Below are 26,516 nucleotides of genomic sequence, written 5' to 3'. Positions count from 1 at the left end.
ACCGCTCCCGCGGGGCCTCCCTCCCCCAGGGGCCCCCACGAGGTCGCCCACCGGACACAGGCCCTGGGGGGTCACTGGTCAGGGAAGGCCTGCCCGGTCTGGCTGGGGCTCCTGCCTCAGCACAACCCCAGGGGACACGCAGCCCTCCCAGGATGCCCGAGGTGACCCCCAGACTCCATCCTGACCCGAAGCACCAACACAACAAACACCGGTCTCCCCTGGGGCCCAGGACCCCCGGAAAGAGGCACAGAGGGTTTCCCCACGGGGATGGCTAGGAGCACCCCTCCTCCTGGTCACCCTCCTCCCGGTCTGGCTCTGAGAGGAAACTGGGCATCGCAGGGGCGGCCCCAGCGCAGAGCCCCCTCCCCCGGGCCAGTTCCAAGGGACTCGAAGGTGAAGGCGTTCCCAGGAGTGAAGGGGTGAGGCCCGGAGGGAGGGGCAGGTGAGCCAAGGGAGGTGATTGGCTTGTGGGGCAGGTCAGAATGTGGGTGGGGCCCTGTGGGCACCAGGGAAGGGGGGGGGGTCGTGTGGGTGTGGTTGGAGGTGGGGTGGTCGGTCAGCAGCATGCCCAGGGCGTGGTCAGGGCGTGGTCAGGGCGTGGTCCCTGTGAGCAGCTAGGGAGGGTCCAAGGGCCCCAGGCCCAGAGCCGGGCTAGGGCTGTGGGCCATGCCCCTTCCCACACCAAGGAAAGGTGCCAGGCCACGGTGGTGCCCAGTGGTGGGCATTGAGGATCCAGGAGCTGGGCTAGAGGGTCCAGGGCAGGAAATGACAGTGAGGGCAGCAGCTGTTCCCAGCAGCCAGGGGCACCCTCCTCCTCCAGTGAGTTCAGTCCAGATGGCCCTGGCCCCTCTCCTGGCCTGGCCTGCACCTGTGCCTCCCAGCAGGCAGGCGGGCACCCGCCCTGGGCATGCCCGCTGGAGCCTGGCAGAGCAGGAGGCGGAGGCTGTGCCCCTTCTCTTTCCTACTAAGTAGGAGATGAAGTGCCGTCCTCCTCCCAGGCTGCCTGCGAATGGAGCGCCTCCTCGAGGAGCCTCAGAAGTCAGCCAGCGCCGGCCCCGCGGTGGCCCGGCTCCCCCTTCCCCACCCGGGCGCCACCAGGACCCACTCACACCTTCTCACGGGCACACAGGCCCCACAACAGGCAAGGTGGCCTGTGGGTGCAGAAGCAAGTCACAGAAAGCTACTTTAAAAAAATAATCTGCATTTTCCTTGATTAGAAAAGTAATGCATATTCATTAAAGTTTTAAAATAGACAAAGAAGATTAAAAATGGAAAAGCATCCGTAATTCCACTCCCTCGAGAGGGCCACGGTCAGCCTTTCTTCCTTTTTAAATGCATGTCTCCTTGGCCAGGAGGGCAAGGTGGGGAGTGACCGCCCTCAGCTGAGAACCCGTCAGGAGTGACCTCCCGTCTCCGGTCAGGGTGGCATCTGGCCCACAGGTGGGGACGCAGCAGCCCCCCCACCCCGTGGCCTACCCTGCACCCCCAGCAGCCACACTGCAGAGGGCACCTCTGGGGCCACAGTCCCTCATCCCGTGAGGCTGACCCGCCTGGAGGTCTGCGCTCTCCACCCCCTCGCCGGGACCTGGCTTCCTGCCCCGCACCCCACAGGGGCTCCAGGGAGGACGTCTGGGGGCAGGGGGCTCTCTGGCCTGAAGGGTGGCCCCGGAGGATGTTGGGGAAAGGAATCCAGGTCTGTCTTTGGGACAAGCATTTGGAATCTGCACGAGGAGGGCAGCCGGGGAGTGGGGGGCGGCTGGGGGCGATGGGCTGACATCCAAAGGGGACGGGAGGACGCCCACCTGCTTGCTCTCCACCTGCCAGCCACCCCGAGGACGGCACCCTTCCCGCCGGGAGCCAGCAGGCCTGGTCATCCGCACGCAGCCACCCTCCATGCTGGTGGAGGATGGAGCGCGGCCCTGTCCCCTGACCTGCTCAGAGGGCCCCAGTGGGCTCAGCCGGGGTGGGCAACCTGGCATCTCCGCCCCAACTGTCTGCCTGGCCCACATCAGGGGTAGCGGGGCCAGAGGGGCAGGCGTGGGGCAGGGTGAGGGCTCCTCACCCACCTGGCGTCGGCCTCGCTGTAGTATTCTCTCGCTACAATGTCCTCAAACAGCTCTCCGCCGGTGACCCTGCGGGAAAGCACGCAGGAGTCACGGCCTCGGATACCTGTTCAGTCCCCTCCGTGGCATCTCCCCGACCCCCTCCTGCTCCCCCTGCTCCCCCAGCTCCCCACCTCCCCCTCCTCCCCCTCCTCCCACCTCCCACCTCCCCCACCTCCCCCAGTGGCACCTCTGCCCCATCGCCTGCCATCCAAGACTGACAGCTCACTGACGGGCATTTCACATTTTGCCCTCCCCCGACCCCGTGACAGGGGCACTCAAGCTCAGAAAGCTGAGGTTAGTGACTGGCCCAGAGTGGGCAGCACAGGCGTCTGACCCCGGTCTGCAGCAGTGCTGGGGCCTCAAAACCGATTCCCGGCCTGAAAAGATCGGTTTTCCTCCTCCCCCCCCAGGGCCAGAGGGGTGGCCCCCTCAGAGCGGGGGTCTGGCCTCCCCGTGGGCGAGGTCTCTAGGGGCTCAAGGTCCCACTGCCTGGAGGGCCTCGGGGAACCGGAGGGGTCCTGGCCCTTCCAGGGTCCCCTGGCTGGGACACGTGGGTGTGGACAGAGAGGGCAGAAAGCAGGGTCCTGCGGGCACACACACACACGTGCACACGGGGGCACGTATTTACACAGCACACGCATTTACACGGACAAGCACACACACACCATTCCCTCCCCATCTGCTCCTGAGTGACACAGGCCCGCCTCAGCCACCACGTCCCTGGGCAGGGCGCCTCCAGCTCCTGGCCTGGCACTGCTGGGGGGGTGAGCCTGCCGCCTCTGAAGGACCATGGACAGCGCTCAGGGGACAGCCTCGCAGCCGCTCTGGCCGCCTGGCTGGTGACGGAAGGGGTGTCTTGTGGGACGGGTCCTGAGAGGAGGCCACACCCGCAGCGACAGTCCCAGCCTCTCCCGAGGGCTCCGAGGGCTCCGAGCCCCATGGCCCGAGGCAGCTGTCCTTTAAGGGAGAGGGTGTCCTCCATGCAAGCAGCCCAGTCACCATGGCAACAGCACCAGTGGGGCTTTCCTGGCCCCTGGCAGCCTGGCGGCCCCAGGGCTGCCTGAAGCCTACGGCCCTGCCCGCCCCATGTCCCCAGGGCACTGACTCACAGAAGCTAAATACAGCGCCGATCAGGGGCTGTCGGGGAGCAGGGGTGAGATCACCATTCTAAATGCAGCAGAAGCCAGAGGCGGCCGGGCCAGGAGCCTTCCCACTCAGCCCCACACGCACACAGCACACACATGCACCCCCCACAAACCACAGTTCACACATGCACCCAGGTCCACACACATGCACAGACACACCCTCACAAATCTCACACACACACACACACACACACACACACACGCTCATGCGATCACTCACACCTATGCTGACACCCACACGTGCACACTCACCAACACATACAAGTGCACACATGGAACCAGAGCCACACACATGCGTTCTCACACTCACGTGCACATGCCAGCAGGAGCCTCACCCGAGTGGTGAGGACACCGAGAGAAGGGGATGGAGGCCTGTTCCTCTGCCCCTTCTGAGGGTTCTGTCTGGAGGAGGAGGACCAGAGCAGTGACCCCAGCCATGGGACCAGGCAGCCCAGTGCTAAGCAACAGGGAGGCGAGGGGGGCGAGGGGGGCGAGGGGGCGAGGGGGCGAGGGGGCGAGGCCAGGGAGCCGGGACTGCCCTCCAGGCCTGGGCAGCCGGGTGCCACCCAGGCCCGACGCTGAGCACTTACAGGTCGAAGACCAGGTAGTGGAAGCCCTCCTCCGAGATGCTGTCATGCAGACGCACTGCGGGGAGAGGAGGGCATGAAGCTGGCAGCCGGAGCTGTTCCCCGGACACCTCCAGGCCTGGGCTTCCACCACATGGGGAGGGGGGGCGGTGCAGACCGGAAGGAAACCATGGCCCTGATGGCGGGGGCCCCGGTTCATGGGTATCGGGTTTCCCAACGGGACTCACATACCAGGCCCCAGAAAGGGGCCCGTGGGGGCGAAGGGCAGGCAGGGGGCGGCAGGCCAAGACCCACACCTATTTCCAGGGTCAGCACGGTCTGGGCACCAAGCAGCTCCAAATATCCCAACCACAGACCCGCTCTGGGTGCCAGAGAGAAGGGAACTACCGCAGCTGCACCCCGAGACCAAGGCCTGGCTCTGGAGGCTGCATGTGTCCCCGTGGTCCCCCCTCCCCAGTTCTGGGTCCGGGGCTGCCAGGCGCAGGGCTCTGCAGAACCAGGCCCTGGACCCCAGGCTGGGCTGTGCCTGCCGTGGGCTTTGGTTTCCAACCTTCTCTCTTTGAAACCAGCCACCTGTGGCTTTTCTGAAGCCGCAGGACATCCAGGCCCTGCCTGCCTCCTGCGAATCCTGACCGGGAGTTACTGAGGGCGGGCATGGTCTCCAGGGTGTGTCCAGCCTCGGTCTCCCCAAGGGGCTGTTGACCCCAAGATCCCCTGATGAGGGGGGGAGGGGGAGAGGGGGCTTTGATGCAGAAGAGAGGCGGCCTCTGGGGCCTGGGGGACAGGCCACCTGCTGCGGGAGGGAGGGGCCCCGCCCACGGTGCTCACCGATGTTGGAGTGCTTCAGAAGGCGGCAGATTCGAGCCTCTCTCTCCAGCTTCTGGTGATCTGGGGGCAGAAAGCGACATGGTGTCACCTCCTATCCCGGCAGCCGGTCACTTCCCAGGCCTGTGGCCACACAGACCACGTGTGCTGGACCAGCCGCCGTCTCCGGAGGTGGCTGCCTGTGACACGGGCCTCGGGCAGGTCTCTGGGAAGAAGGCGCAGGACCTGACCTCCACCCCACCCACCCCTCAGCCAGGGGCTGCGCCCGGTGGTGTGACTACGCCACGTGGGCAGGAGGAGGCCTCAAGGTCACGGTCCTGCCCTGCACCCACACCCCGGTGCAGGACCCCCATTCCAGAGGCCACCCCGCACCCAGCCACTTACCAGCCAGAAAGGAAATACTTCACACACACAGGTGTCAGGAGGATTGTAAAAGCAAAAACGGGGAAAACGTGTGCACTGACCAGAAAGCAGAGAAAAGCGTGGCTGCCCCTCACAACAGCCCATCCCAACGCCGAGCATCACCCCAACGCAAGGCTGAGCGAGAAAAGCCACCGGCAGAGAAAAGGCCAGATTGCGCTTTGCACACATATGTGCACACACTCACACAAGCACACATGCCACTGGGCACACACACGCCACTGTGCACATGTGTGCTAACAGGCCGGGAGGATCAGGGCACACGTCCATACTTGCAAACACACGTGTGCCTTTCGCTAGCGGAGGAGCCTGCAGACAGGAAGGAGGGGACACCTGGGGTTCCAGCTGGCTCCCCCTCCTCCCAGGACGGCCACTCAGCCTCCGGATGCTATGGCTCCCGTGCCTCCCCTGCTGCCATCTGTCCCTGGCACTGGGAGGGCCCCTCACCTCCACACCCACACTCTGGTGGCAGCCAAGGTGTCCTCAGACACTGGGCGCAGCCAGCACCCCCACCAGACAGACAGACAGACAGACAGACGGCAATGCAGCCCCCAACACCTGTGGGGTCCAGAGGTGCAGGGTGCTGGGCTTACAGGGCGCTTTTTCCTTCCATCGTGTTTTTTAAACTTAGCATTCTGAGCATTTTTCACACAGAGAAAAGCTGCAAGATCAGCACGGAGTTCTCAGGGACAGCACGCTCTCCTTACACACACACACACACACACACACGCGCGCACACACACGCACGCACACACACACATCCGTGTGCCTACACGTTCCCAGCCTTTCCAGCTGTGCGTTTCGTAGGAACACGGACAATCTCGGGGCAGTTACCCCACATAGTAGCCCCACGCTGAGATGACACTCGAATCCGGCCGACAGTCCACATCCCAATTTGCCACCTGCCCCAACAGTGTCCCAGGGTGACAGCTGAGACACCCACTGTGTGTGGAGGGGGTGGAGCTGGGCCGAGGTCAGGGAAGGCCTGGAAGGTAGGGGTGGTTCTCTTTGGCACAACTGCCTGGTTTCCGTCATAAATAAAAACCAGGAGGTAAACGCATGTGGGAGCCCGTCTTTGAGAGCAAATGGCTGAGGACTGTGTCCTGTTACTGAAATCTGTTGCGAGGGGGGAGCCCCACCCAGGAGGTCTCCACCTGCTCCTGCGAGTTTGGGACGTAACTTATTTGTGTGGGGCCGAGAAGGCGCACCTGGCTGCCCCACGCAGGCGCCCTGTCCACCCCATCACGGCAGTCGCTGGCCCTCATGGCCCAAGCGCAGCAGCCCCCGGCCAGAGAGTTGGGGGGCTGGGGGGTCAGGATTCCATCACCACACCTGCCTACAATGCATCACCATGGTAACAGCACTTCACGCGGGTGGCAGGATTGTGAGTGATTTTATTTATTCTGTACAGGTTCCCCAGCTTTGACAACGATCTGGTGTTACTTTCATAATTAGGTAAAATGTTGTTTTTAAAAAAACAGTTTGAGCCTCACCCTCGCTGGTGTTCTCAGTGGTGAGCGCATCAGCACTTACTTGGGTTGTAGGTTCCATCTGGCCAGGAACGCAGGAAAGCAACCAACAGATGTGCCTCTCTCACATCGATGTTTTATTCTCTCTCTCGTTCTCTTTTACTCCCTCCCTCCCCTCCACTCTTTCTAAAAATCAATGGAAAGAAATCAGAAACATCCATCAGAAAGGATGTATGCACCCCTATGCTCATAGCAGCACAATTTGCCACAGCTAAGATCTGGAAACAGCCCAAGTGCTCGTCAGCAGATGAGTGGATAAAGAAGCTGTGGTCCATCTACACCAGGGAATACTACGCAGCAGCAAAAAGAACTCACCATTTGCAACAGCATGGAGGGACCTGAAGAGCATGACGCTGAGTGAAATAAGCCAGTCAGAGAAAGACAAGTGTCACATGATCACACTCATATGTGGAATCTAATGAACAACATAAACTGATGAACATAATAGGTCCAGAGACACAGAAGCACGGAACAGACTGGAATCTCAGAGGGAGGAGGTGGGGATAGATGCAGCACCTGGACACAGACAAGGTGGTGAGGGCCTGGGGGGGACGGGACGGGACAGAAAGGGTCAGTGGGGAGGCGGGCACGTGTAGTGCTTTCTCTTTTTTGGTCTATATTCCTATTGATTTCACAGAGGAAGGGAGAGGGAGAGAGAAACATCAATAATGAGAATCACTGAGAACCAAGATGGCGACATAGGTAAACACAGGAAATTGCTGCCTCCCACAACAACTTCAAAAATACAACTAAAAGACAAAACGGACATCATCCAGAACCACAGGAAGGCTGGCTGAGTGGAAATTCTACAACTAGAAGGAAAGAGAAAAGCACACTGAGACCCAGAGGAGCTGCGGAAGTGCAGAGGTACGGCGGCTCACGCGGCAAGGGCTGGCAACTGAGGACGCGGCTGTCTCTTTGAATCGGGAGGGAGTCACAAGCTCCCGACTGCTCTGAACTCCAGTTCCGCGAAGTCTCTGGGGACCCAGAACTCATACGGGGAGAAACTGGACTGTCTGGCAGTGGACAGAACTCGGAACTCGAGGGCGGCTTTCTCTCAGAGGTGCTTGCAGCAATTACCCGGATACTGAGACGCGGGGCCCCTTAGGGCAGGCAGGGCTGAGGATCCCCCATAGCTGTTTGCTCCGCCCTGTTGATTCCCTGAGACCCCGCCCCACCCAAGCTGCGTGCTGAGGCTTTTGCATTTGAATGCCTTGGCCCTTTGCAATCTGAAAATTACCTAACAAACTGCACCTGGGCCAGACAGACCCAGAACTTCCAAGAGAAGGCCCAAGGCCCCACAGCAGCTTGCATTACCCCAAACAAGGAAGGGGAATCTGCAGATATCTTCGTGGCTCCTGCTGGGTAGCCTCAGGCAGAGGCTAAATTAGCACCTCCTTAGAGATCCGAGAGCCAGTGTCCCCAGTGGTCAGAGTGGGACCATCCAGATTACAACTCCTCAGATCCATAAGGGCCACACTCAGGGAGCAGACTCAGTGAGCACCAAAGCCCCACTGAAGCAAGTCTTGCCCCAGAAGGGTGTCTTCAGCACAGAAGTTCTCCCACTGCAGACACAGCTGATTCTCACTGCCAATTGGCCTGGAGGTCAAATCCTCCCAGTGTTACCTACAACAATCAAGGCATAACTACAACAAGACTGTGCACAAAGCCCACAAGGGGGTGCACCAAGAGTGTCTACCTCAGGTAATTGGGGAGGCTGAGCCACTGGGCCCTACAGGACACCTAGCACACAAAGCCACTCTACCAACACAGGGAAGCATAAAAAATGCGGAGACAAACAAACAGGTCACAAATGACAGAAATGGAGGAAAGCAAACTACTGGATATAGAGTTCAAAACCACGGTTATAAGGTTTTTCAAGAATTTTCTAGAAATCGCCGATAAATTTAGTGAGACCCTGGAGGATATGAAAAAAGACCAACTAGAAATTAAGCATACACTGACTGAAATAAAGAATAATATACAGAGATCCAACAGCAGACAAGAGGATCGCAAGAATCAAGTCAAAGATTTGAAATATGAAGAAGAAAAAAATACCCAACCAGAAATGCAAAAAGCAAAAAGAATACAAAAATATGAAGATAGTGTAAGGAGCCTCTGGGGCAGCTTCAAGCGTACCAACATCAGAATTATGGGGGTGCAGAAGAAGAGAGAGAGCAAGATATTGAAAACCTATTTGAAGAAATAATGACAGAAAACTTCCCCCACCTGGTGAAAGACATAGACTTACAAATCCAGGAAGCGCAGAGAACCGCAAACAAAAGGAATCCAAAGAGGACCACACCAAGACACATCATCATTAAAATGCCAAGAGCAAAAGACAAAGAGAGAATCTTAAAAGCAGCAAGAGAAAGAAACTCAGTTACCTACAAGGGAGTACCCATACGACTGTCAGCTGATTTCTCAACAGAAACTATGCAGGCCAGAAGGGAGTGGCAAGAAATATTCAAAGTGATGAATACCAAGAACCTACAACCAAGATTACTTTATCCAGCAAAGCTATCATTCAGAATTGAAGGTCAGATAAAGAGCTTCACAGATAAGGAAAAGCTAAAGGAGTTCATCACCACCAAACCAGGATTATATGAAATGCTGAAAGGTACCCTTTAAGAAGAGGAAGAGGAAGAAAAAGGTAAAGATACAAATTATGAACAACAAATACACATCTATCAACAGGTGAATCTAAAAATCAAGTGAATAAATAATCTGATGAACAGAGTAAACTGGTGAATATAATAGAATAGGGACATAGAAAGGGAGTGGAATGACAATTCTTTGGGGGGAAAGGGGTGTGGGGGATGCGGGAAGAGATTGGACAAAAATCGTGCACCTATGGATGAGGACAGTGGGAGGGGTAAGGGCAGAGGGTGGGGTGGGAACTGGGTGGAGGAGAGCTATGGGGGGAAAAAAGAGGAACAACTGTAATAATCTGAACAATAAAGATTTAATTAAAAAATATAATAATGAGAATCACGGATCGGCTGCCTCCTACACGTCCCCTGCTGAGGATCCAGCCCACAACCGGGGCCTGGGCCCTTGACCAGGAATCAAACCCTGACCCCCTGGTTCATAGGTCAACACTCAACCACTGAGCCACACAGGCCGGGCCGTATGTAATACTTTCAACAATATAGATTTTTTAAAAATAAATAAAAATCAACGGAAAAAATATCCCCAAGTGAGGATTAGCCAAGAAATAAACGGAATGAAGGAAGCTGCTGAGGGAGCTGGGAGAGGGCCTGCGGCCGTGCAGCCGGCTCATCAGGTAGAGGAAACTGAGGCAGAGGAAGGGCTCGGGTCCTCAAGGCCACCCCCTCCAAGGTGCCGCCTTCACGCCCCGTGACAGCCCCCGTCCTGACCCCACCCTCCCAGGCCCCCACCTCACCCCTGGCTCCCACGGGCTCCCTGCTGTGGGGTGGACAGAGGGACCCGGCTGGTGGCTGGCCCCTCCCCCGCCGTGGCCCCGCCCCTGCAGGCACCCCCTGCATCCTGTTCTGGCTGCTTCCCTGCTGGGACCGGGCCCTCGGGACTTAGGAAGGGGGCAGGGATGAGAGGGAGGGGGGTGCCCCATGAGGAATGGAGGGGGGAGGGAAGGGGGTGGGGAGGGGAGTGGCGGGGAGGGGAGAGGGCGCCTCAGCCGCCCCTGCAATGCAGCGCAGCCTCTGTTCACCCATTCGGGGATTCGAGGCCCCTCTGGTCTCCCGAGTGGGGTCGCTTCTCGCCATGGGTCGTGAGGCGGAAGTTTCACCCCGTCACGCCCTCTGCGGGGCGCCCCCCAGTCCTGGGGAGGGGATGACATGAGCCTGGATGTGAGAGGAGGCACAGAGGTGAGTCCAGAACTCCTCACTGTGGCCTGTCCCTCACATGGGAGGTCAGCCCCCTGGGAGGTCAGCCCCCTGGGAGGTCAGACCCCCTGTGAGGTCAGCCCCCTGTGAGGTCAGCCCCCCTGTGAGGTCAGCCCCCCTGTGAGGTCAGCCCCCTGTGAGGTCAGCCCCCCTGTGAGGTCAGCCCCCTGTGAGGTCAGCCCCACTGTGAGGTCAGTCCCCTGTGAGGTCAGCCCCCCTGGGAGGTCAGCCCCCCTGATGACCCAGCCTTCCCTCCCGGGTGGAGTCCAGAGCCTGTGCACCCAGCTCTGTTAGGCTGTGGCTCCTGGAGCTCTGCTTCTGGGGACCAGGGATCCTTGGCTCTGAATCTTGGGGGCGTAGGGGTCACTGAGAAGCCATGGCAGACACAGTGGGGCTCAAGGTTGGGCACGATCGATGCCCAGGGTCTCGCTTACCCCACTGGCCAAGGGTCACATCTGGGCCCTCACAGCCGGCACAGGGGCCCAGAGGACTGCTGGGGGCCTGGGAGCAAGGGAGGGGGTCTCAGGCAGCACTCACGCCCGCCCTGCACGATCTCCTCTGAAGTAGAGACGCCCATCCCTGGGTCACCTCCGGGAAACCGAGGTCCAGGTGGCTCAGGAACACGGCCAGGGCCACACTCCACCCTGCAGGCCACTGCGCTTCTCCAGGACAGGCAGGCGGCCATGTGCGAAGACCAGGGGGGCCTGGGAAGGATCCCCAGCTCACACGGCCTCAGCATCGCCCGGCACCCCAGTCCTCCGGCCCCCAGTTCACGGCAGATGGCATCACGTGGCCCACAGAGGCCTGGCCACCTCGCCTCTGCCCCTCCAGCTCCAGGGAGGCCCCCAAACCCCTGAGAAGGTGTGATCCCCATTCCGAGGGTGGGATCCCCATCCTCCTGCCCTGTCCAGGTCCTACAGTGGCCAGGACCCCCTACTCACACCCTCTGTGCCCCTGCGCCCAGCCCTCTGCACATGCCCACCTACCTCTGGCCGACAGCTTCTTGGTGTTGATGATCTTGGCTGCATACTCATGGCCGGTGCAGAGCTTGACGCAGCGTCGGACCACAGAGAAAGCCCCCCTGGGAGTCAAACGGGGACAGAGACACAGAGAGAGAGAGCTGGTTAGTCCCCCTGGGACGCCCAGCACCCCAGCGAGGCTGGCCGTGGGCAGGGATCTGTGAAGGACGGGTTCCCACAGCTCCTGACTCTCCTCTGGCCCTTCCCTGGCCGCGCAGCCGCCCCACCCCAGGTCCTCGTGGGTCAGCAGGACACAGGGCGCCCTGGCGGACTCTAAGCCTGCATCCCCCACTGCTCTGCCAAGTCCTCGAGGCTCAGCACGGCCCAGGGGGACCCAGGGGGACCCAGTGAGACCCAGGAGGACCTAGGGGGACCCAGCGAGTGTTCCCATGGATGGAGGTCAGTGTGGCCACACAGGACTCACTGAGGGCTGTGGAGAAGCACCAGGTCAGCAGGCTGCAAAGCTGGAGGAGCAGCCCCCCACCTCCATGACCCCCCACCTCCACTGCCCTCACCCCCGCTCCCCTTTCCCACAGCAGAGGCTGCAAGTCCCACATCACAGGCCTACAGGTCAGTGCTTCTGAGGGAGCAGCAGGAGGGGGAGCCCCTGAGGGTCCAGAGAAGGAAAGTGGGGTACGGCTGCTCCCAGGAAACTGGCAGCCTGGGGCCATCAGAAGGTCCTCCCTGGAGGAGGGAATGTCGTGGGAGGGTCTGAGTCCAGGCAGGAGGCTGCTGGGGCCCAGGGCGCGGGGAGGGGGGCGCGGGGCTCTGTTCTCCCCTCCCAAACCCGCAGCCCAGACCCCACCCACACAGCTGACACCCACACGCGCCCAAGCCAGGGCTCTGGGCGATGGAAAGCGCATCTTAAACAGGGAACACGTTTTCGCTACAATCCTTTTTGAGACAAAACTTCGTTAAAGTGTTTGATTCCCTTCCTGGAAAAAATAGATACTACAGTAAATCCAACTGACCGCTTCCTAACGACCAGGCCGCTACGGGCGATGGCGGTTCTCAGCGCTGTAACAGGCACAGCCTCTCCGGGGACAGGGACCGGGGTGGTCCTCTGGGCGGAGCTCTGAAGGACAGGCCCTCCAGCCCTGAGGAGGCCCCCACCCCTCCGGGCCACGCTGCCAGCGCCCCCACGTCCCTGCCCCCTCAGCGGCTGCCTGTACGGTGACAACCCCGTCCAGGCTCCACACCTCGGAGACCCGCCAGGTGCGTGCCCACGATCCGAAGCCAACGCGGCTGGGCTCACGCGGGCGCACGCGTGGCCGCGAGGACGAACTTCCCCACAGCGACCGGCAGAGGCAGCTCTTCCCCGGCTGCCCCGCCCGCACCGTCCCGGGGCGGGGGCAGCGCGGGGGGAGCCCACTGCCACACACGCCTCCAAACGCGGCCCGGCCCAGGCCACCGTGTCTCAGCTAAAGTCCTAGAGGCTTCATTTCCGATCAATCACTCTTCGTCGCCTTCAGCTTTATTCCCGAGGAACGCCAGCATCGCGAGGTCAGCCCTCGTGGGCCTCTCACGGGAGCGTGAGCGTGAGCACGTGGCAGGTCTCAGAGGGACGGCAGGGGTTTCCACAGGACCACAGCATGGAGCCTGTGACCGCGAAACCCCGTGGGCTCGGCTGCCTGTCGCTGTGCCCTCACGAAGGCAGGGTTGGACCCTATGAGGCCTGAGAGGCTGGCCACCAAGGCAGGGCGAGCAGGCATCAGATGCCCTCAGCTGGCGAGGGGCAGGGTTGTGCGGGCAGGACCGTGCGGGAAGGGCTGGGAGGGGCTGGGAGGGGCTGGGTGGGGCTGGGGCCGTGGGGCTGGGGCCGCGGGCCGCGGGCAGGCCTGGGCTCCGCACACACTTCCTTTATCCGTTCATCAGTGGATGCACATTTGGGACATTTTTCTTTTTAGATTTTTACTTGTTGTTTTTAAAGGGAAAGAAACATCGATGGGTTGTCCCACTTCCTTACGCATTCATGGGCTATTCTTGCATGTACCTCACGGGGGATCGAGCCGCAACCTCGCGATGTCGGGACAAAGCTCTAACCACCTGCCCAGGGCGAGGGCAGGCGTCTGCTCTGTGACTGTCCCGGGAACCGGCTGTGAGCGGTCCTGTGGGCGTTTCACATCTCGAGCTGCGGCCGCTCTCCCCGCCAGCAGGACGCCGTGTCCACTCCCCTCGCCGTCCCTGGGACCGCACTGTGGCTTCCGTCGCGTTTCCCCGATGACAGGATGGCGAGCGCCTCCTCGTAAGCTAACTGTCCGCTCGGGTCGCTTATCTTCTTACCGTCAGGCAGCGAGTTCGTAACTGTCCGCGATCAGACCCATGAGCGCGTTTCCTCTCCTGAGGGTGTCCCGGGAGCTCGCAGGGCTCAGTGCTCAGTCCAATCTGCCAGCTTCTCTCTGGCGGCTTGTGTTTCTGGTGTCGTAGCTAAGAAACCACGGCCAAACGCAAGTGACTTAGGTTTTCTTCGGAGAATTTCACCGTTTCCGCTCCGACGGTGACGCCTGTGACCCGTTTTCAGGTAGTTTTGGGTCCGGTAGGATGGGTTCCCACTTCATTCCCGGTGGATGCCCAGCCATCCACTTGTTGACTGGACTGTGATTCTGTCCCCATTCAACTCTCTTGTCATCCTTGTCAAAACTCAGCTGACCGTGGGCGTTGGTCCCACGCTGTCCCCGGGGCCGTGTGTCTGTCCTGCCCCGCGCGGCCCACACGCACCTGTGCCCGCAGCACCCACGATCTGACCGCTGTGGCTGCACCGTCAGCTTTGGAATCAGGACGTGTACGTCCTCGAGGTCCTCTTGCTCCGGGCCGTCCTGGCTCTGCCGGGTCCCTGCATTTCCACACGAACCGTAGAGTCAGCTTGTGCAGGAGGCAGCCGATCCACAATTCTCTCTCATCATGGATGTTTCTCTCTCCCTCTCCCTCTCTCTGAAATCAATTAAAAAATACATTTTGAAAAGGAATCAGCTTGTGAATCTTTTTAAAAGGCAGCTGGAACCTCGACAGGCATCACCCTGGACTGCGGTGGGTGTGGAGGGGGTGCGGCTCCAAGTCTCCTGCAGCAGGCTGTGTCCAACGTCCACGCCCTGAGGGGTCTTTGTCGGCTCGTTCCCAGCCCCTCCCTGTCCGAGGCACCACTGCGAATGGACTGTATGTCGGGGATGAGACACGCCTCCTCTCGGCGCCACTGTGCTGGCCTCGCTCCTCGGCTCGGCTCCGACGGGCTTCTGGGCGGCCCCTCTGGCTCCGGGTCTCGGGAGGCAGCGGGGGAGGGTCCCTCTTGTTTCTCGTCTGTCGAGTGTTTACTGAGGAAACGGTGTGAGGCCTGTTGGGAGGGTCCCGTAACTCCGTTGTTTATTCTGCTGGTACAGGGTGTACGCTGACTGGCCTCCACGTGCTGCACCAGCCTCGACCCGGATAAATGCCGCCCGCTGACAGTGGGCAGCCCTTCCCGCGCGCTGGGACTTCGCCGACGAAGTCACGTCCCTGTTCACCAGGGACACACTCTCTCTCTCGTCTCCCGTCCTGTGATGTCTTTGTCTGGTTTGACTGTCAGGGTGACGCTGGCCTTAGGTGGGCTGAGAAAAACACCCTCCTCTTCTATTTATTTTTAAATAAGTTTCTATTGATTTCTAACACTGTTTCCCCAGTAAAAACACTCAACAAACTAGAAATAGAGGGAACTTTCCGAGACCAGGAGCCGGGCAGGGCCGTCCGGGTCCTCAGGTGGCTGGAGCGGCCGCCGGGTGAGGTGCAGTGCAGGCGGGGGCTGCCCGAGCTCGATGCCAGGAGGTCCGCAGCCCGGCGGAGTGGCAGCCGGGCCCAGGCATCCGTGTGGCCTGTCAGGGGCTCTCTGGGTGAAGGGCCGGCGCGGCCACTGGAGAAGGTGATCAGGGCCACACCTGGCTGCACGGTGGGGACGCTTCCCAGGCCGGGGCGATGGGCCCTCAGGATGGCCAGTGGGCGGCGTGGGCACGGACCTGCTGGGGCCTCTGCCCGGCCAGCCCACGTGGCCCCTTGCTGCCCGGCCCCAGCAGAGCTCACCTGACCGTCCGTGTTGGGGACTTTGCTGCCGATGGGAACCAGCACCTCCCGCCGCCCCCCAAGGCCCCACCTTCCACGGGGCGAGTGCCCAACACGCTGGGAAGAACCACAGCCCGCAAGGCCACTCGGGTGGGCACCTACTGTGCGCCGGGCACGGCCCTGAGCCCTGGAATGCCGTGGGGGCTGGGGGACAGAGAGGCTCCTCGAGGGGCAGGCACATCAGAAGACCTGCGCTCCCGCCGGCCACCCCTCCCCTCCCGTGCGGCTGCCTGCGTCATGTGGTGGGGGCGGCTCTCACACTGGCTCCCCGAACAGCGTGGCTCATGCCTCCGCCAGAAATGTTCTCAAACCCGTGCCCGCGAGTGCCAATCTGTTCCAGAATCAACAGAGGCTCAGCGCTGGCTTCACAAAGCAGCATAACTAAGCCGCGAGGAGAGGACTGCGCCCACCGGGTCCACGGTGAGGCCGAGGCTGGCGCCTGGCAGCCCCTCTGACACGACGGCATGTTCTCCTTTTAAATCGATCCCGCTCTTCGCATGCATAAAACACACATTTCCTGTACTACGCCAAGAGGACCATTTTTGGAAAACCTCGTCGCTACATAATGCATTTTTATGTCCCTACATTAACAAAGCAGTGGTGAAAGATGCTTTAAAAATAATCAGGTTCCATTTTTGTCAGAGTCAGAGAGAAAATTAAATTTTTGAAAATATATTGGAAATCTCCAGAAAGGCCAATCTCTTGCCTCGGACCAGGCGGTCTCAGGGAGCGGACACTGGCCACCCCTCTGCTTGGTCCATCCTGTGAAGCATCTCGATTCAGGCGGCTCAGTGTGGACGCATAAGGAACCATCTCTGCTAGAAACTTGGTTAATTTTGTTATTTTATTGTCATTATTTTTTTGGTGCCACACCGGCCGGGCTCCATCTTTTGTTTAAAAATCCGCCCCCCCCCCCCCCCACACACACACACACGTGCCTGCGTCTGAGAGCCGGCAGGCACTGGGCTATAAGAAAGGCTGACACAGAGCTGTCGTCACGGACAAGGACTGGGGGCCAACAAGTCGAGAATCACACATACGGAGTTCCACCTGCGGTTTTAAAATCGTGGATGTGTGTGATGTGCATACGTAAGTGTGTCTGTACACACACAGGTATCACACCCCACACAGGTCCCCTTGCTGTCATTGACACACAGCCCAGGGTCCCTCTGGGAGCCAGGAAACGATGCGTGTACGAGTCACATTTATTGCACAGACGTGTGAATTGCTTTTTTTTTTTTAATAAGATGAAATTGTCCTTGTAGTTTAATTAATAAAACAAAATTCCAAGCCTTGCATCTGCCAAATGGGAGCACAGTGTTGGTTGCCATGGAGATGAGGAAAGGGAGCCAGGGGACAGCCTCGTGCTGGGGAGGCACCAGCACGGCCTGACAGGCCTGAGAAGCTGAGGGCCAGAGCGGACCACAGCCGGCGAGTGTCAGCCAGTGGAATAATAACATTTTTTAACATCATTTTCTAAAAATATGTTTGTTTTTGCCCAGCCAGTGTGGCTCAGTGGTTGAGCGTGGGCCTATGAACCAGGAGGTCAGGGTTCGATTCCCGGTCAGGGCACAGGCCCAGGTTGCGGGCTCGATCCCTGTGTGGGGCGTGCAGGAGGCAGCGATCCATGATTCTCTCTCATCATGGATGTTCCTCTCTCTCTCTCCCTCTTCCTTCCTCTCTGAAATCAATCAGAATATATCTTAAAAATTAAATAAAATGTTTTGATTTCTTATTAATCCGCATGAGGGTATTTTTCCCGTTGCTTTTCAGAGAGTGAAAAGGGGGGAGAGGGAGAGAGAGAGAAATACCAATGTGAGAGACACGTCAATTAGCTGCCTCCCACACGCACCCAACAGGGGGCGGGGAGTGAACCCACAACCCAGTTACAAGCCCTTGATGGGGAATCGAACCTGAAACCCTTCGGTGTGCAGGCTGACGCTCCAACTACTGAACCACACAGGCCAGAGCTTAAATATGCTTTTTAATTGATTTTAGAGGGAGCTGAAGGGAGAGATGGAAGCATCAATGATGAGGCATAATCATCGATCAGCTACTTCCTGCACGCCCCCTACTGGGGATCAAGCCCCAAACCCGGGAATGTGCCCTGACCGGGAACAGCACCAGAGACTGGGGCACCGGTGACGCTCAACCAACACCGGCTGGTGCGGAATCGCAGCATTAACAACAGAGAAGAGGTGAGGTCACCAGCTCCTGAGAGAAGCAGGGCCTGCATGGAGCCCTGCCCCGTGGCCTGGGCCTGGACGGAGGCTGTGCCGCACTCACCTCTCCCGTAGGGGCCATGACGGCAGGCCCAGCGCTACCGTAGCCACCACCGTGTAACCGCTGGCGACCGTCACCAGAGCAGCGCGTGCAGGTAGCAAGCGCGAGCTATATTCTTAGCTCTCGGCAAAGTAGGTTACGGTATAAAAATACCGCTCGGTAGTAACGAAGCGAGCATCACCTTCATGTGCTCCTGCAGCAGCGCCGCGTGCGAGCCGTCTGAACCCCCTCCCAGCCGGGCTCGGCCCCCTGGGCGTCCCTCCTCGGAGCAGAGGCAGGGCCTGAAGCCCCCTTTGGGCGGCTGCCTGTGTGTCCCATGGTGCCAGGTGCTGGGGGAGACCGAATGGGGGTCTGGGTCGTGACCTCGCCAAGCAGCAGGGACTGAGCTGCGTGGCCTGGGGGGTGGGGGGGCAGGAGGAACAGCACAGGCAGAGGCCCTGAGGCAGGAGGGCGAACACCATGGCTCCTCCTCCACCCACACCCTGGGTCCCGGCTCCACACCCCCACACCCCCTGTGCCCTGAGTGTCAGAGCCGATCACCCACCGAGCCCGCCAGGGGCTGCCGCAGCCAGGGCCACACCACAGGGTGGTCGCGGTCAGCTCTGGCCTGGACTGGAGGCTGGGCCTCCCTCGGCATCGTTCAATGGCAACTAATTAAACCAAACCCCAGGTTCAAGGTGACCTGCTCCTCAGAGGTGTCGGCGCGGGTCCATGCACCCGAGTTCTGCTCAGAACCTCCCGCGAGCTGCTTTCTTCTGGGCGAGCCCCACATCTTAGAGGAGACAACCTCCGAAGCCGTAGGCTCGGGAACTCGGGCACAAGCACCTCTTCCGATTCAATGAGGGACCCAGCATGTAAGACTCAGGAGGGGCTGGTGGGCGTGAGCCACGGGGGCACAGGCTGGCAGCGGCCCCAACACCAGGGGCACACCCTGAGGAGGCGCAGGCCTGTGCCCAGCAGACCGGCCGTGGGTCAGCGAGGGGACAACCTCAAACCACCCAGATTGCCACCGGGGGCAGACAGCGTGCTCCTGCCATGGTTACTGCACAGGCAGCAGCCGGAGGTCACGACGGGTCACCACGCGGGCCCCGGGGGCGCAGCTGCGTGCAAGCACAGGCTCCGGGTGTTTACGTAAACGCCGAGAACACACACGGGGAATCCTCCACGTCAGTGGTGGTCGCTGACATCTGTGTAAATCAACCAAAAGGATCTGGAAGGACCGACATCCTGTGCAGGAGGGACACAGGCTCACCTTTACCTGCAATGCTCACTGCTTGTAACAAAAAGAGTTCAGCCCGGCTGGGCGGCTCAGCCGCTGAGCGTCGACCTAGGGACCAGGAGGTCACGGTTCGATTCCCGGTCAGGGCACAGGCCCGGGTTGCAGGCTCGATCCCCAGTGGGGGGCATGCAGGAGGCAGCCGACTCATGATTCTCTCATCATAGATGTTTCTCTCTCTCCCTCTTCCTTCCTCTCTGAAATCAATCAAAATATATTTTTTAAAGTACTTAAAGCCAAAATGATAAAAGAGTAAGTTTCCAATTCTGGTCGAAGAAATCCGTGTGTTTGTTTATTGCTCCTGGGAGTTCTCTCCTCTGACCTGTGCTGGCCCAGCCCTCACCGCCGGCTCCCTGCCCGGCACGGGACCCCCGCTCGAGGTGGCTTTTAACCCGGGACCTGGGCCAAGTCAGGCTGCCTGAGAGAGGGCAGAGCCCAGAAAACAGCTCCTTTTGGCCCTCAGACCCCACTGCCCAGGCCCCCGGGGACAATGCCAGCAGAGGCAGCAGTTGGGGGAACGGGCAGAGGAGAGGGGGCAGGAGGGGAGAAGCTGGGGCCACATCAGGGGGCAGCTGTGGGCCAGGGGCCTGGCCCTTCCTGGGCACTCAGCATGACCGGACTGGTGCCAGGGGCTGCAGCTTTAAATAAACTTGGACGCATCCACCTGGGCCAGGAAGCAACACCAACTGTGCCTCCAGCAGGCCCGGAGCTGACAACAGCCGGCCAACATGGCCACTGTGGACCCCGCCCGGGGCTCCCCTGCACTGGCCTGGCCTCCTCCCTGCCCAGGACGCCCAGCAGAGCTGCGACAGGCCCCTCGGCAGGCCCCTAGGGAGCTCTGGCAGAGGGTGCGGGGCAGAGCCAAAGCCCTCCCGGCTCCTGGCCCCTCCACGGCGAGGCTTCCCGCCCACTCAGGCCTGTTCCTGGGCTCAGCTGCTCTTGTCCCTGCGGGCAGGGTGGGCACCCAGCATGCACTGCAGGGCCTGCCACCCCCTCTCATCCCCAAGGGAGCCCCAAGGGCCTCCTCCACTCCCCAGGGTGGGTAGGTGGCAGACAGCCCCGTCAGCAGCCATGGCTGGAGTCAGAGCCAGGGGCGGGGGCCTGCACAGCCGTGGACCCAGAGAGCTCAGAGGAAAGTGAGGCGCTCTGAACTCCAGGGGTGCACTGCGAGGGCAAGGATGGGGTCCCCCGGTGCAAGCAGAGAGACAACACGATGAGCTCCGAGTGGGCGACCTTCCTCCCACAGCCGACTTCTGCCCCATCCGAGGATCCCCAAGCCATGCCTTCCTTTAGGGCCGGGCACTCGGGGGCCAGGGGGGCTGACCTCTGCTCTGCTCTCCAGAGGCCAGGCTTCCCACCAGCCCCCACCTGAGGGAAGGGAGTCTGTGGGTCCCCAGGGCCTGGCCTTGCACCAACCAGGGGCTCCCTCAGCCACTGTCATCTCCTGGCCGGGTACACCCCCAGCACCTGCAGGGTGAGCTGGAGAATTCGCACACCCCACACTCATCTAGCTGGGCACCACAGTCACCAATGATCACCATCCGGGCCCCAGTCCCCAATGATCACCATCCTGGGCCCAGTCCCCAATGATCACCATCCTGGGCCCCAGTCACCAATGATCACCATCCAGGCCCCAGTCCCCAATGATCACCATCCTGGGCCCCAGTCCCCAATGATCACCATCCTGGGCCCCAGTCCCCAATGATCACCATCCTGGGCCCCAGTCCCCAATGATCACCATCTGGGCCCCAGTCCCCAATGATCACCATCTGGGCCCCAGTCCCCAATGATCATCATCCTGGGCCCCAGTCACCAATGATCACCATCCAGGCCCCAGTCCCCAATGATCACCACTGGGCCCCAGTCCCCAATGATCACCATCTGGGCCCCAGTCCCCAATGATCACCACTGGGCCCCAGTCCCCAATGATCACCATCTGGGCCCCAGTCACCAATGATCACCATCCAGGCCCCAGTCACCAATGATCACCATCCTGGGCCCCAGTCACCAATGATCACCATCCGGGCCCCAGTCCCCAATGATCACCATCTGGGCCCCAGTCCCCAGTGATCACCATCCTGGGCCCCAGTCACCAGTGATCACCATCCGGGCCCCAGTCCCCAATGATCACCATCCTGGGCCCCAGTCCCCAATGATCACCATCCTGGGCTCCAGTCCCCAATGATCACCATCCTGGGCCCCAGTCCCCAATGATCACCATCCTGGGCCCCAGTCCCCAATGATCACCATCCTGGGCTCCAGTCCCCAATGATCACCATCCTGGGCCCCAGTCCCCAATGATCACCATCCTGGGCCCCAGTCCCCAATGATCACCATCCTGGGCCCCAGTCCCCAATGATCACCATCCTGGGCTCCAGTCCCCAGTGATCACCATCCTGGGCCCCAGTCCCCAGTGATCACCATCCTGGGCTCCAGTCCCCAATGATCACCATCCTGGGCTCCAGTCCCCAATGATCACCATATTGGGCCCCAGTCCCCAATGATCACCATCCTGGGCCCCAGTCCCCAATGATCACCATCCAGGCCCCAGTCCCCAATGATCACCATCCTGGGCCCCAGTCCCCAATGATCACCATCCTGGGCCCCAGTCACCAATGATCACCATCCTGGGCTCCAGTCCCCAATGATCACCATCCTGGGCCCCAGTCACCAATGATCACCACTGGGCCCCAGTCCCCAATGATCACCATCCTGGGCTCCAGTCCCCAATGATCACCATCCTGGGCCCCAGTCCCCAATGATCACCATCCTGGGCTCCAGTCCCCAATGATCACCATCCTGGGCTCCAGTCCTCAATGATCACCATCCTGGGCCCCAGTCACCAATGATCACCATCTGGGCCCCAGTCCCCAATGATCACCATCCTGGGCCCGTCACCAATGATCACCATCCAGGCCCCAGTCACCAATGATCACCATCCTGGGCCCCAGTCCCCAATGATCACAATCCGGGCCCCAGTCCCCAATGATCACCATCCGGGCCCCAGTCCCCAATGATCACCATCTGGGCCCCAGTCCCCAATGATCACCATCTGGGCCAGTCACCAGTGATCACCATCTGGGCCCCAGTCCCCAATGATCACCATCCTGGGCACCAGTCCCCAATGATCACCATCTGGGCCAGTCCCCAATGATCACCATCCTGGGCACCAGTCCCCAATGATCACAATCTGAGCCAGTCACCAATGATCACCATCCTGGGCCCCAGTCCCCAATGATCACCATCCTGGGCCCCAGTCCCCAATGATCACCATCCTGGGCCCCAGTCCCCAATGATCACCATCCTGGCCCCAGTCCCCAATGATCACCATCTGGGCCCCAGTCCCCAATGATCACCATCTGGGCCAGTCACCAGTGATCACCACTGGGCCCCAGTCCCCAATGATCACCATCCTGGGCCCCAGTCCCCAATGATCACCATCTGGGCCCCAGTCCCCAATGATCACCATCTGGGCCCCAGTCCCCAATGATCACCATCCTGGGCCCCAGTCCCCAATGATCACCATCCTGGGCACCAGTCACCAATGATCACCATCCTGGGCACCAGTCACCAATGATCACCATCTGGGCACCAGTCACCAATGATCACCATCTGGGCCCCAGTCACCAATGATCACCATCCTGGGCCCCAGTCACCAATGATCACCATCTGGGCACCAGTCACCAATGATCACCATCCTGGGCCCCAGTCCCCAATGATCACCATCTGGGCACCAGTCACCAATGATCACCATCCTGGGCACCAGTCACCAATGATCACCATCTGGGCACCAGTCACCAATGATCACCATCTCCGCACCAGTCACAAATGATCACCATCCTGGGCAAAGGTCACCAATGATCACCATCTGGGCACCAGTCACCAAGACCAGCACCGCTCAGCACTGCAGGGATCACTACAGAGGTGTCTTCAGAAAGAAAATAAGGCCCGGCCGGTGTGGCTCAGTGGTTGAGCATCTACCTATGAACCAGGAGGTCACGTTGGATTCCTGGTCAGGGTACATGCCCAGGTTGTGGGCTCCTAGCGCTGCAGGAGGTAAGCCGATCCATGATTCTCCCTCATCATTGATCTCTCTCTCTCCTCTCCCTTCCTCTCTGAAATCAATGAAAGTATTATTTTTTTAAAGAAATAAAGAAAATAAGGGTCCAACGCTGGGTGTGTAAGAGGAATCCTCCAGCAGCTGCGAGGGGTGGAGGAGGAAGGGGCTCGGCCTGAGCAACCCCCCTGACTCACTGAGCGGGAGGCCCAGGCCTCGGGATCCTCCGGGGCTCCGGGTCAGCGACACCCCCACCCCCCAGGGCAGGCACAGAAGCCGGCTGTCCGCCGAGTCCCACCAGCGCCACGAATCCCTCCCAACTCCGGCCCCATCTACCTGTGACCCCGAAGGACCCGCCAGGCTCCCCGCAGGCTCAGCCCAGGGGCTGACCGACCGCCCTGACCCCGCCCCCGCTCCCCCGCCCCCCCACTCCCCTTTCCAGAAGAGTCGGGGGAAACCCTGGGACCCAGGTCGCCGGCGGACACCGCGGCCAGGCTGTTCCCACGCTGCCCGCTGCCTGACACGCAAGGAGCCCCTCCCGCTCGGAGGGAGCCACGCGGAGGAGCCGGCGCCGCACAGGTCCTGCCGCCCCCGCACCCGCTGCCGGCGCGGTGGGGGCGGGGACCGCGAGACCCACACGGGATGGGACACCCCTCGCCGGGGCCGCCCCTGCCCCGCTCCCAGCCCCGCGGCCACGCCACCAGCCCCTTCCCTCCGACCTCCCGCCACCAAATGCGTCACGTCTGCCCGAGCTCCGAGGACACCTGCTGCCACCCCCGCTGTGCCCGGAGCCGGGCTCCCAGCCGGGCGGTTGCGCGGGGCAGGGCCACGCAGGGCCGCGCGCTGAGGTCCGTCCGGGCCGGGGCCGGGGGCCAGGGGGGCCGGCTGCGCGCTTGGCCCGGGCGGGGGAGCCGGAGGGTCGGGGGCGCGCGGGGCTGCAGGCGCCGGGGCCGGCGGGGGTCGGGTCTCCCGCCTGAGCCCGCCCGCCCGCGCGTGGCTCTTACTTGCCAATGTCCTCGTAGAGCTGGTACTCGTCGGTGAAGCGGGTGCAGGGCACCGTGGTGGCCATGGCGGCGGCGGCGGCGGCGGCCTCTGTGCGCTCCGCTGCTCTCGGGCGACGGCGACTCCGGCTCCCGCTCGCGGGCACGGCGGCGACAGGGCGCGGGCGCGGCGACACCTCGGCTCGGCGCCGGGCGGGGGCCGAGCTGGGCTGCGAGAGCTGCGCGCTCCGAGCTCCCAGGAACGCGCCGCACACCTACGCGCAGCCGGGAAGCGGGAGCCGCTCCACCCCGCCCGCCGCCCCCCGCGCGAGGCTCGCACCCGAGCCCCGCACCCGAGCCCGCGCCCTGCACACGCGCCCGCGCCCTCACCTGCACCCGCTCCCTACTCATGGCCCTGCACGCTCCCTACTCATGGCCCTGCACTCGGCCCGCGCCCCGCACACGCGCGCACGTGCCTCACTCCTCACACGCCTGGGGCTCAAGGCCTCGCACACGGGCTCCGGGCTGGTGACCCCCCTGCGCGCGCGCGCACACTCACGCGCGCGCGCGCGCACACACACTCTCTGGGACTGTACACGAACCAGCCCCCCTTTCCCCTGAAGGCCCACTTGCCCTGGGAGCACGTGGGCGGCCAGAGCGCCTGCATCAGCCGCCCCAGGAGAATGCCATCCAACCCCCCACACTGCACACCAGCCCCTCGGTCCAGAGCTGCTCTGAGGCCTCCCAGACCAGGTCCCACCGGGGACATGGGGTGGGGGTGGGAGCGATGAAAGGGCGGAGGCTGCCCTCCTCTAGGCTCCCCGCCCCTCTCCCTCCTCCCAGCACTGGTGTCTGCACTGGGGGTCCCAGAAAGGGATGCTGGGGGTGGGGAGCGGCTGCAGTGCGACGGAGAGTCAGGGGAACAGGGGATGCTCCCTGCAGGACTCGGGCTCCAGAGAGCTCACAGCCCCCTGCCTGGGGACACACTCCCCTCTCCCAGGCCTAGTCCACCTGCCTGGCCCCTGCTCTAGCCTCATCCAACAGGGTCCATCTTGAAAATAGCCCTGGAGCGGGGGGGGAGAGGGGGGGCAGGAAAAGGCCAGGCAGAGAGGCTGGCTGACCCCGTTTTTCCACGGAAGAGCCTCCCAGGGCCCGCCCAGGCTGCCATCTGGAACAGGGACTCCGGATCCAGCGAGAGGCCCACTGGGCTCTGGCGCCCCCACACGCAAGGGGCTGGGGCCAGGGCAGGCTCAGTCCTGGGCAGGCCCCGAGGAAGGAAGTTTCCAGCAGAAGGCTCCCGATTTGGGTTGCCCAGCGGCCCCTGATGTGAGCCCTGGCGGCACCACAGGCTTCCAGCTGTGGGTTCCGGGCCTGTGCGCTCAGCACTCACCTTGGCAGCCAGTGCAAGGCCGGCCCTTGGCCACAATAAATGCTTCCTGGGTCAAAGTTCACATGGAAGGGGCTCTGGGGTGGGGGCAGCCAGGGCTCCCCCCAAGATGCCTTTGGCACATGGCTGTCCCACAGATTAGCAGACCAGGGGGGCCAGTCTGGGTCCTGGGTGGTTCTGCAGAACCGACTTAGACCCAGGAGACAGCTAGGAGCAGAGGACACTGGGTAACGGTAAGTCCTGGGGAGGGGGGGAGACATGGAGGGCCTGTGGGGGCCTGGCCTTGCTCTCAGCAGCAAGGTGGGAGGGGAGACCACCTCCACACCTGGCAGAGCCGCTGGCCTGTCCTGGCGCGACACCCACCTCTCCCGTGAGACCCACACAAGCCGGCGAGGCTGGCTCTGGGGATGTGCTCAGACCCCCAGGAACCTTCCCCCACACGCAGGCCCCCCAGCGGAGGCGGCAATCCCACACGTGGAGCGCAATTAGCAAACAAACAAAACAACACCGCACCCCTGGACTCACCAAGCTCTTAGGCCACAAGCCGTCAGGCACTGCCAAGGCCACACATCCTCCGACCGGCACCAGCCATGCCAGGCCTACACGTATTCTACACGTCTTACCTCATTTCCCCTTCTGACAGCCGAGGCAGGTACTCCGTTACCCCCACCTTACCAGGTGGACAGCAGAAACAGAAAGGTGAGGCCACTGCAGTGTCACACAGGTCGGCACGGCCTGGGCCTGACACCCCACTGCTCCAAAGACCCTCTCATCTTTTACTTTCACACACACACACACACACTCTTGCACACTCACAGTCACACACACATTCACACTCACATGTGCATGGCTTCCATGGCCCCAGGTGAGGACGCAGCAACATTCTGGGGGTTTGCTTTGAGGTTCCTTCCCCTGGGTGGGGAGGCTACCCAGGACTAAGGTCACACAAGA

General features: G+C 61.3%; 1 protein-coding gene across 4 annotated transcripts in view; it reads right to left on the bottom strand.

The window, feature by feature from the left end:
* CAMK2B (calcium/calmodulin dependent protein kinase II beta) overlaps positions 1-24,506 on the bottom strand; it is a 47,825-nt gene extending 23,319 nt beyond the window's left edge. Inside the window, exons 1-5 of one of the 4 annotated variants that reach the window (XM_059655996.1) lie at positions 24,203-24,506; positions 11,464-11,558; positions 4,666-4,725; positions 3,841-3,895; positions 2,067-2,132 (exon numbers count right to left, since the gene is read on the bottom strand). In XM_059655996.1, the coding sequence (XP_059511979.1) occupies positions 2,067-2,132; positions 3,841-3,895; positions 4,666-4,725; positions 11,464-11,558; positions 24,203-24,267 (341 nt within the window). In that variant the 5' untranslated portion in view covers positions 24,268-24,506. The remainder of the gene's footprint in view (positions 1-2,066; positions 2,133-3,840; positions 3,896-4,665; positions 4,726-11,463; positions 11,559-24,202) is intronic. The other 3 variants (XM_059655994.1, XM_059655993.1, XM_059655992.1) reach the window with 3 other exon arrangements.
* Between the last annotated feature and the right edge of the window lie 2,010 nt (positions 24,507-26,516).

This window comes from Myotis daubentonii, chromosome 10, assembly GCF_963259705.1.
Source record: "Myotis daubentonii chromosome 10, mMyoDau2.1, whole genome shotgun sequence".
Classification (NCBI taxonomy): Eukaryota; Metazoa; Chordata; class Mammalia; order Chiroptera; family Vespertilionidae; genus Myotis; species Myotis daubentonii.
The sequence above is the reverse complement of the archived record's forward strand: the minus strand, read 5'-3'. Positions and strand labels throughout refer to the sequence as shown.